At 42.7% G+C, this 11752-nt stretch overlaps 1 protein-coding gene across 1 annotated transcript in view; it reads right to left on the reverse strand.

The window, feature by feature from the left end:
* Positions 1 to 10423, reverse strand: part of GTF2E2 (general transcription factor IIE subunit 2) — a gene marked incomplete at its 5' end in the record, with an annotated part of 83707 nt that extends 73284 nt beyond the window's left edge. Inside the window, 2 exon segments of the mRNA NM_001260927.1 lie at positions 5617 to 5786; positions 10213 to 10423. Coding sequence (NP_001247856.1) covers positions 5617 to 5782 — 166 coding nt within the window.
* Between the last annotated feature and the right edge of the window lie 1329 nt (positions 10424 to 11752).

An 11752-nucleotide genomic window follows, 5' to 3' on the forward strand; every position in this document is an offset into this window, starting at 1 on the left:
ATAAAGCATGTTGGAGGAGCTACAAGTCAGTATCACTAGGACAGAGTACAAGGAGAACAGCATGATACCATGCCTAAGAGATAATTAGAGGCCAGATCAGGTAGACACGTGGCCTGCAGTAAAACATGGACTGTATCTAAAAAACAGTAACGATTAGCTTGAGCAGAAAGCAACATGATCTAATGAGAAAAATCACTGCCGTATGAAGAATGAACACAAAAGCAGCTAAACCAGGAGACCTGATCAACAGCTAATCTAGCAGTCCAATGATCGTGGCCTGAACTAGAGTGGCATGGTAGCCTTCAGTGTTTACACCCAATATTTCCAGCTCTCTTCATTAAGGAAAGCATTCACTTCAGAGCCCCCTATGGTTGGGAACATAACTTGGGCCAATGAATGACTTGTGACTAACTCTGGCCAATCAGCTGTGACAGGATGTGACGTGTGTCACCTCCAGGCCACAGCACTTAACTGCTAGTGCAAGCTCTTCCAGAGTTCATTTTCCTGCTAGCACAGGGCTCACAAACATTTGAGCTACCAGCTGCTCCATCAGCCTGGGTCCTTGAGTGACTATAACTAGCTAAGACTCCTGCCAAACCATGATAAATATGTAGTATGACGGAGAAACAAGCTTTTGTTGTTTTAAGAAACTGAGATTTTTGGGACTCTTACCACAACACAGTTTATCCTATCCTGACTGTTAGGGAAAACCCTGGCCAACCAAAGAGAAGTAAAGCCCTAGAAAGGCTCTTCCTGCTGTTGAACCGGGACCTGTTTGTGTGGAAGATGAAATTCGCTACCCTATACCTGTAGCCTAAACTACAAAATGCAAAGACATTCTTGAGCAGGTCAAAGGCTCAAGTGGCTTAAGCCTAAGAGTGGCTATGTTAATGTTTAAAACAGTTTTTTACATTTCTGTTTACAATGAGTTAATTCTAAGTAAAATTCAATGGAATGACAAACCTAACATATAAGAATGACAGGCCTACTTTGATTTTTAAAAAATCTTTGCTTTAAAATCAGTTATTAAAACAGCTTGTAGGATATGTAAAAAATTAACATCAATAGAAATTATTATTACTACAATTTGAAGTAGCTAAATAATTTCAGCTGTGAATTAAGTGACTGACATTGTTTAAAAGATAATAATGTAAGAGTAAACTAAACCCAAAGCAAGCAGAAGGAACGAAAAAATAAATACTGATGTGGAAATAAAATTTAAAAAAAAAAAAACAGAAAAGCCAATGAAACCAAACGTTGGTTCTTAGAAAAAAATCAACAAAATTGATGAACCTTTAGCCAAACTGATCAAGAAAAAAGGGAGAAAACACAAATTCCTAAAATCAGAAATGAAAGAGGGCACCGGGTGCGGTGGCTCAAGCCTGTAATCTCAGCACTTTAGGAAGCAGCGGCAGGGGGATTATCTGAGGTCAGGAGCTCAAGACTAGCCTGGCCAACATGGTAAAACTCCATCTCTACTAAAAATACAAAAATTAGCCGGGCATGGTGGCACACGCCAATTACAATTCCAGCTACTCTGGGGGCTGAGACAGGAGAATCACTTGAACCTGCGAGGCAGAGGTTGCAGTGAGCCGAAATCGCACCACCGCACTCCAGCCTGGGCGACAGAGCAAAACTCCGTCTCAAAAAAAAAAAAAAAAAAAAAAAAAGAAAGAGGGGATATCACTACTGACTTTATAGAAATCAAAAGGATTATAAGGGAATACTTTGAAAACCCTTAGATAATGTAAATGATAAAATGAATAAATTCCTAAAAAGCCACAAAGTACCAAAATTAACTCAAAAAGAAATAGAAAATCTGAGTAAACTGAAAAGAAAAAATTCTTACAAAAAATTTTCCACAAAGGAAAGCTGAAGCCCAAATGGCTTCACCAGTGAATTCTACCAAACATTTTAAAAAATAACAAAGTTTCAAAAACTCTTTCAGAAAATAGGCGAAAAGGGAGCACATCACAAATCGTTTAAGGAGGCCAGAATTACCCTGAGAGACACGAGAGAAAAACAAAACTACAGATCAAGTTCCTCGGGAATAGAGATGCAAAAATCCTGAACGAAATACCAGCAAATTGAATACCACAACAAATAAAAATGATTATACACCATAACCAAGTAGGATTTTATTCCAGGAATAAATGCAAGGTTGTTTGAACATCTAAACATCAACTAATGTTAATATACCATATTAATAGACTAAAGGGTGAGAACATGATCATCTCATTAGATACAGAAAAAGCATCAGACAACATCCAGTACCCACTTATGACTAAAACTCTTGACAGTCAGATGCGGTAGCTTATGCCTATAATCCCAGCACTTTGGGAGGCTAAGGGGGATGGATCCCTTGAACCGAGGAGTTTGAGACCCACCTGGGCAACAAAGTAAAACCCCCTACCAAAAAAAACCCTCTACCAAAGTAAAACCCCCTACCAAAAAAAAAAACCCTCTACCAAAAAAAAAAATTTTTCATTAGCCAAATGTGGTGGGCATGTGCTTGTAGTCTCAGCTACTGGGGAGGCTGAGGCTCGCTCGAGTCAGGGAGTTTCGAGGCTGCAGTGAGTCATGATCACGCTGCATACTTCAGCCTGGGCAACGGAGTAAGACCCTGTCTCAAAATAAAACAAACAAAAGGCCAGGCGCGGTGGCTCACGCCTGTAATTCCAGCACTCTGGGAGGCCGAGGCAGGTGGATCACAAGGTCAGAAGATCGAGACCATCCTGGTTAACACGGTGTAACCCCATCTCTACTAAAAATACAAAAAACATTAGCCGGGCGTGGTGGTGGGCGCCTGTAGTCCCAGCTACTTGGGAGGCTGAGGCAGAAGAATGGTGTGAACCTGGGAGGCAGAGCTTGCAGTGAGCCAAGATTGCGCCACTGCACTCCAGCCTGGGCGACAGAGCAAGACTCCATCTCAAAAAAAAAAAAAAGAAAAGAAAAGAAAACAAACAAAAAACAAAAAAACCCACCTCTCAACAAACTAGAAATAGAGGGGACCTTCTTCAACTGGAAAGGGCATGTACCAAAACCTGCAGAAATATCCAACATACAGCCAGTCTAGACAGGCAAAATAAATAAAAATTTAAAAGTTCACACTGGAAAGAAAGACAACTGTTCTTATTCACAGATGACATAATCTTGAGGTAGAAAATCCTAGGGAAACCACACAAAAAACTACTAGAAATAAAAAACAAGTTCAGTCAGGTTATAGAATACAAGATCAATGTATGAAAAAACTCGTTTCTCGGCCGGGCGCGGTGGCTCAAGCCTGTAATCCCAGCACTTTGGGAGGCCGAGACGGGAGGATCACTAGGTCAGGAGATCGAGACCATCCTGGCTAACACGGTGAAACCCCGTCTCTACTAAAAAATACAAAAAACTAGCCGGGCGAGGTGGCAGGTGCCTGTAGTCCCAGCTACTCAGGAGGCTGAGACAGGAGAATGGCCCGAACCCGGGAGGCGGAGCTTGCAGTGAGCTGAGATCCGGCCACTGCACTCCAGCCTGGGTGACAGAGCGAGACTCCGTCTCAAAAAAAAAAAAGAAAAAACTCATTTCTATATACTAGCAATGAGCAACCCAAAAAAAATCAAAGAAAACAATTTAATTCATAAATGAAATTGAATCAGAATAAAATAACTGCTAGGTGCAATGGCTCACACCTATAATCCCAACACTTTGGGAGGCCGAGGTAGGAAGATTGCTTGAGGCCAGGAGTTTGAGACCAGCCTGGGCAACAGAGCAAGATCTTGTCTCTACAAAAAAAATTTTTTAAAAGCCATCCATTCATTGACTGGAAGATCTAATATTGTTAAGATGGCAATTCTTCCCCAAATTGATTTATAGATTCGATTCAATCCCTATGGAAATCCCAGCAGGCTTTTTTGCAGGTGTTGATAGACAGATCCCAAAATTTATACAGAAAAGCCAAAACAATTCTTGAAATAAAAAAGAACAAAGTTGAAGGGCTTACATTTCTCAGTCTCAAACCTTAATTACAATGCTACAGCACTCAAGAGAAATAATACTGGCATAAAGACACACATAGAAGTCAACAGAACCAAATTGAGACTCCAGGAATAAACTCTTTCATTTATGGTCTACTGATATTCAACAAGGGTGCAATGCAATTCAACAGGGGAAAAGATCATCATTTCAAAAAACGATGCTGGGACAACTCCATAGGAACACTCAAAAAGATAAATTTTGACCCTTATGCTAACCCATAGGCAAAAATCAACTCAAACATACTATAGACCTAAATGTAGGAGCTAAAACTACAAAACTCTTAAGAGGAAAACACAGAAATAAATTTTCATGACCTGTGTCAAAGATTTCTTAGATACGACACCAGGAATACAAATGATAAAAGAAAAAAACTGGTAAGTTGGACTTCATCAAAATTAAAAACTTTTGTACATACAAAGACACCATTAAGAAGGTAAAATGACAAGCATTTGCTTGGAGAAAATATTTGCAAATGTATATCAGATCAAAGAATGATTGCCAGAATATATAAAGAATTATTAAATCAATAGGAAGAGGAAATATACCTCAGTTTTTTTTATGGGCAAAAAAATTTGAATTGACATTTCACCAAGGAATATATATGAATAGTCAATAAGCACATGAAACAATGTTCAACATCATTACTAATTAAGGAAATGCATATGAAAGCCACAGCGATAGCACTTCACACCTATAGAAATGGCTAAGATAAAAAAGACAAAGAATATCAAGCAATAGCAAGGATGAGAAAAAACTGGAACCCTGATACATTGCTGGAGAAAATGTAAAATGGTACAGCTATTTTAGCAGTTTCTTAACAGGTTAAATATAAATTCAACATATGACCCAGAAATCTACTCCTAAGTCTCTATCCATAAGAGATAAAAAGATAAGTCTACACAAAGACTTGTACATGAATATTCATGGCAACACTATTCAAAACAGCCAAAAAGTGAAAATAATCCAAATAACCGTTAACTGGTGAACGGATAAACAAACTGTGGTACATATATCCATACTATGGAATACTCTTTAGCAATAAAAATGGAATGAAGTACTGACACATACTACATGGATGGAACTCAAAAATATGCTAAGTGAAAAAAAACAACACACAAAAGACCACTTATTATACAATTTCATTTATAGGAAATATCCAGAAAAGGCAAACATATAGAGACAGAAAGCAGATTATTGGTTTTCTGGGGCAGGGGTGGGAAAAGTCACTGCAAATGGGCACATCAGATCTTTCAGGGGTGATGGGAATGTTCTAAAATTGGACTGTAATAACAGCTGCAAAATTCTGTAAATTTATGAAACATCTTTGAACAGTACACTTAAAATGAATGAACTGTATGGTATGTAAATTTAACCTGAATAAAGTTTTTTTTAAAGAGGTAATAACCTAAATTTCAACTACAGCACAAGACTATTAACATCCTAAGAGCTTAAATTCTCTTATTGTCTCATCCTTTATATTCAACAAAGTGCCTATCAACAGGAGAGCTGAACTGAAAAATGAACTAGCCATAACTAAATGGTTTCCTCCTGAATAATCTGAAGAAAAACCAAACAGTCCTAACCAATTTTACTAACCAGAATTTTGTTTAGAGCCTGACGATCCTCCATGTTCTACCTTTGTTTTCTTCTTCTTCGACGATGACGATGATGACTCAGAAGATGCTGAACGTTTTTCTACTACAGGAGTGGAAAGAGCTCGTTTTTTGAACAGCTCCCTTTCTCTCAACAGGCTTGGATCCATAATGCTACAAAGAAAAAATAAGTGTCTTTAATACAAATTCAAGTCACTCAAACCTGCACTCTAAATCCATAGATCTCAACAAGTTACTTCCCAAACAAAATTACCTTTTATTATTAGTTCTCTAGCACTTGTATTTATTCACTTATTCATACACTCAAATAAATATTTCAATAGTGCTCATTACATGCCAAGCACTGTACTAGCCATTATAGGAAAAAAAGAGGCCAGGCATAGTGGCTCGAGCACTTTGGGAGGCCGAGGTGGGTAGAATGCCTGAGCCCAGGAGTTGGAGACTAGCCTGGACAACGTGGTAATACCTCGTGTCTACAAAAAATACAAAAAATTAGGCAGGCATGGTGATGTGTGCCTACAGTCCCAGCTACTCGGGAGGCATAAGTGGGAGGATCGCTTGAGGCTGGGAGGTCAAGGCTGCAGTGAGTCGTGATAACACCACTGCACTCTAGCCTGGGTGACAGACCAAGACCCTTTCTCCAAAAAAAAAAAAAAAAAAAATGAAGAAGGAGGAGGAAAAGAAACAGAATTATTCTTTAAAGCTCCAGAACTGTGCTGTCCAATACTATAGCCACTAGCCACATGTGCCTATTAAACACATGAAATGTGGCTAGTTAGAATTAACATGGACTTTCAAGTGTAGAAACACACAAGATTTCAAAGATTTAGTATAAAGAAAAAAACTTTAATTACTAACAAGATATTTTACATTCATTACATGTTGAAGTGATACTATTTTGAATATACTGGGTTAAACAAAATGTTAACATTAATTTCACCAATTTTTCTTTTAAAATATGGCTATTAAAAAAAAATTAAGAGACAGTGTCTCACTGTATTGCCCAGGCCGGAGTACAGCGCCGTGATCATAGCTCAATGTAGCCTTGAACTCCTGGGCTCAAGCAATCCTCCCACCCCAGCCTCCTGACTAACTAGGACTACAAGTACACGCCACCACACACAGTTAATTTTTTTAAAAACTTTTTAGAGATAAGGTCTTGCTACGTTGCCCAGGCTAGTCCTGAACTCCTGGCTTCAAGCAATCCTTCTCAGTCTCCCAAAGCACTAGGATTACAAACATGAGCCACTGCACCCAGCCTAGAATATTTTCAATTACATGTGTGGCTCATACTTCCCACTCCCATTATATTTCTATTGGACAACATTGCTGTAGAAACAACATGAGGACTACAGGGCAGAAATTCGAAGGAGGTGGATTTAGGCTCACTGCAAAAAAAGAGAACCATCAGAACTGCTTATAAATAAAACAGCATATTTTTAAAACTGGTGAACTCTTAATAATTAAGTGATGAAGAGGCTGAATTATTATACTATTTGTTAGAAATGTCTACAGGGAGCCAGGCACAGTGGCTCACATATGTAATCCCAGCACTTTGGGAGGCTGAGGTGGGTTGATCACTTGAGGTCAAGAGTTTGAGACCAGCCTGGGCAACATAGTGAAACCCTATCTCTACAAAAAATACAAAAATTAGCCAGTCATGGTGACACACACGTGTACTCCTGGCTACGCAGAAGGCTGAGGCACGAGAATCATTTGAGTCCAGCGGAGGTTGCAGTAAGCTGAGATCCCACCACTGCACTCCAGCCTAGGTGACACAGCAAGACTCTGTCTCAAAAATAAAAAAATAAAAGTCTACAGAAAATTTCCAATTTGGAGGGAGGTGGTTTGAGGCAACTTCTATGTTGTGGTTGTTTGTCCAGTTCTAAAATTACAACTCTAAGCAACTTCAGTACAACCAGGGAAGCTACAGGTCAACCAAGAAGAATTCTAAACACTCCTCTCTTCTGAACTCTGCTAGAACCTTGCAGAGGGTCTATGAAGACCTCAAGCTGACTATATAAATGAATTTGACACTGTTAAGACTAGTGTCAGCTGGGAGGAAAAAGACTCATACTTTGAAAGCTTCTAAGCACAGATAGCTCAATAAATGTTAAATGAACAACACATGGAACAACATCTTTAAATTGCTCTGGTCCCATTATTACTGGTTTCACAAGCCTTTATTAAATGTCTTCTGTTTGTGAGGCACTGTGCTCTAAGCTTTGAAAGGTTATGGAGGATAAATCCTTGTCTGCGTGCTGCTTAGATTTGAGGAAATGGAGCAGTCAGCTAAAAATTTAAAATATAAGCATTAGTAAGAAATAATCAGAGTGAATTCCAATTAAGGCGTGAACAATCACTGTACGGTGAATCAAAAACCTGCCTTCTCTCAGTATCAATTTTTTTTTTTTTGAGACAGAGTCTTGCTCTGCTGCGCAGACTGGAGTGCAGTAGGGCAAAATCGGCTCAATGCAACCTCCGCTTCCTGAGCTCAAGCGATTCTCCTGCCTCAGCCTCCCGAGTAGCTGGGGCTACAGGTGCGAAGCACCACGCGCCGCTAATTTTTGTACTTTTAGTAGAGACAGGGTTCATTCACCATGTTGGCCAAGCTGGTCTTGAAGTCCTGACCTCAAGTGATCCGCCCACCTCAGCATCCCAAAGTGCTGAGATAACAGGCGTGAGCCACCACACCCGGCCTCAGTTTCAATTCCTAAGAGCCACCTGGCTAGGCAACCCACAAGGCCTCTACATTCAATTTCATAAGTAAAATGAGGACGCTGCGAAAGCTATCCACATCCAGCCCAATTGTAAGAATGAGAAAACGTGTGTTATTTTTTAAATAGTAAAGTCATAAAAACATATGTCATTTCAGTATTACTATTTCGAGTTGGATCTGAAAGAGAACGATTTACTGCGCTGAGGAAGGTAGGAGACAGCCTTGGGAGGAGGGAAAGCGTGGGGCCAAGAACAAGAAAGGAGAATTGTTAAGTGAGAAGGTGGGGGCAACAAGCTGATTGTGAATTTCTAGAACAAGAAACATTTGTGTCTTATTATTTCACGTTGCAAAGGCAGGACCTTAATCTGGACTTTTAAAAAACGACTCTAAAATATTTAAATAGGCCGGCCGCAGTGGTTCACGCCTGTAATGCCAGCCCTTTGGGAGGCCGAGACGGGCGGATCACGAGGTCAGGAGTTCTAGACCAGTCTGGCCAACATGGTTAAACTCCGTTTCCGCTAAAAAATTTTTAAAAATTGCGGGGCGTGGTGGCGGGCGCCTGTAATCCCAGCTACTCGGGAGGCTGAGGCAGGAGAATCGCTTGAACCAGGGAGGTGGAGGTTGCAGTGAGCCAAGATCGAGCCACTGCACTCCAGCCCGGAAGACAGCGCGAGACTCTGTCTGCACAAAAAAAAAAAAAAAAAAGATGTAAATAAAGCCGTACAGTTTACAACAAACTAAATGCTTACAGTATTTGACCCTCGCAACTCCAGGAGCAAACAGGTATTAGTGTCATTCCTATTTTAATACATGAAATCTGAAGTGAAGCTGTCTGGTTAAGGTCGCACAGATGGAAGAGCCAGGGCCAGAACCCAAACCTCCTGACTCCTAACTCAAGTGCTCCTTACAACAGACCTGGAATGCTGGTAAAGGCCTTTAAAACAAAGGCCACCTATGAGGTTCGGGAACGTTCAAAGGCATCTAGAGCAGAAGGCTTCGCAATGTCTTCACGTGCTCCGCCTAACTTTTCCTCCTTTTTCAAAGACTACTCAATATGTGTAGTACGCTTTACATCTCTGGACCCACCTATGTAGTAAACAGGTTACATCACCATGTTCATTTTACAATTAAACAAAACTATCACAACTCAAGGAGTTGGCTGGTTCCTCCGCGGGCAGATATGGAAAACCCAAAAATTAAACTGAAATCTGCCTCCAAGCCCACGATTCTTGCCATCATTCGACCTCTTTCAACCTTCCTACCTCCCCTCTGTTTTACTTTTTCCCAGCCTCGTTAGTGTCCCTGGCACCTCAGGATCCGGCCATGAAAAGCGGGCTGCTTCGCCCTTAAATGACGGAAGTGAGGAGGTGGGCGGAAAGCGGGCCGCAGCATTGTTGTGGAAAACGTCTTTAGACTGCAGAAATCAACTACTATCGTTAATGTTTAGGGATCATCACAAACCAAGTCTCCAAAAGGTAGCCCAGAAAGCAGTCCGCGTACAAGCATCATTTTAAATCACAGCCTTGAGCTGGCTGGACCCCGTGGCTCCTCAAACTCCACAACGTGGTTCGCTTGGCTACCGCGCCCGTGAACTTGGAGGCTTGGAAGAGGCACAATCAGGCAGCAAACAGCGAATTTTCCCTCTTTCCAACCCAAAAGTTTGCTCAATGAACCTCCGGCCTAAAGACAATGCTCCGGGGAACGGTTCGCGTGCTCGGTGTTTCGCTTCCAGAACGGCGGCCCCAGCTTCCCGTGGGGTGGAGGTCACGCTCAGCCTCCCGGGAGGCGGCGGCGCGCCTGGATCCTGGGGAACAGCAGGACGGGGCTCTGCGCCCCTCACCCGGCGGCCGCAGCCCCTACCTGAGTGAGGCGGGCAGCCTCTCACGACTCGCCGCCCAGTTCCTGCGCCTCCGCCTCGGCCAGCCGCCCACGCCGGCACTGCAGCCTCTTCCTGCTCCTCGTCAGCGCCCCCGCCTGCCCGCACGCACGCCCAGCGCTGACCCGCCAGGTCGGGGTCTCGCCACTGGCGGCGGCGGCGGCGGTGGCTGAGGCGACGACTCGACCCGGGACTCCGCCCGCCACTTCCCGATCTGGTGCTAGGCGCTCAGTCCCGGCAGCCACCGCGGCGCCAGGGCAGCGAAGCGAGCGCATGCGTCATAGGGTGCCCCGCCTCTGGTGCCGCGGGAGCAGAACTATCCCGCTGTGGCGTCCTGGAGCCTCCATGACAACGAGGGAAGGGCCGGGGCGGGGCCGAGGAGTGGACTGAAGTGGGAGGCGGTGCCAAGGAAGATGGAAGACAGCTTTCTTTACGCACATTTAATTAAAGCTGCTACAGCCTGCTCCCGCCTGCGCTGGGACCAGCGACGCTATCTTTCAATGGTTACTTTGTGTTTTTTGTCTTTTTCTTATTAGAGATGGGATCTCACTTGGTCGCCCAGGCTGGACTGCAGTGGCGCGATCTCGGCTCACTGCAACCTCCGCCTCCTGGGCTCAAGCCACTCTCCCACCTCAGCCTCCGGAGTAGCTGGGATCACAGGCGACTGCCACCACGACGGGCTGATTTTTGTTATTATTGTTATTGTTTGTATTAATAGGGTCTCACAGTGTTGCCCAGACTGGTCTTGAACTCCTGAGTTCAAGCGATCTGCCCGCCTCGTCTTCCCGAAGTGCTGGGATTACAGGCGTGAGCCACCGCCTCCGGCCTCAACGGTTATTTTGTGAGTTTACCCCAGTGCCACCCACCAGCACCTGCTCTCCGAGAACGCGGTTCCAGCTATTTTACAAGCGAAGAACAGAGGGCCAGGAAGCTAATTAATAAATGACTTGCTCAAGACAGCACAGCTAGCAAAGGCAGCATGATGTGGAGCTCAGCCCAGCCTCTTCCCTCCACCCCTGTGAACTGTCTTAGAAAAGGATTTTGGATTTAGAAGCCAGATAAATGGGTGGAAATAAAGCAATGGAAAAAATAATTGTCGTTGCTCGAACCCTGCAGCGTGGCAGGCCTTCCCTCACTCTTATAACCTAAAGCGCCAGTACAGCCAGTGCTCAGCCATTCTGTGGCTGTCGTTGAATTACTTAACTACTGGTTACTCTTCAAGTTACTAAAACTGTGGCTCAGTTTTCTCACCTGGAAAATCGGTATAATCATTGTACTACTACAATGAGTTACTTGCATTGGACTGTGGTGAAAATGAGAAATACCTAAAATTTTATTCAAAACTTGGAAAAAAGTCAAAAGATAATATTTTGTGACCTTTTGGATTAGTTTCATTCTAGAGAATTTTGTAATAAGCCTACTTGATCATCTGACACCCACAGGAAATGTAACTTTGAATAACAATTGATTAGGGCCCAGAAGATTTACAAAAGGATGAAATCAAAGATTAATTGGTAGGAAACT

Source organism: Macaca mulatta, chromosome 8 (genome assembly GCF_049350105.2).
Source record: "Macaca mulatta isolate MMU2019108-1 chromosome 8, T2T-MMU8v2.0, whole genome shotgun sequence".
Classification (NCBI taxonomy): domain Eukaryota; kingdom Metazoa; phylum Chordata; class Mammalia; order Primates; family Cercopithecidae; genus Macaca; species Macaca mulatta.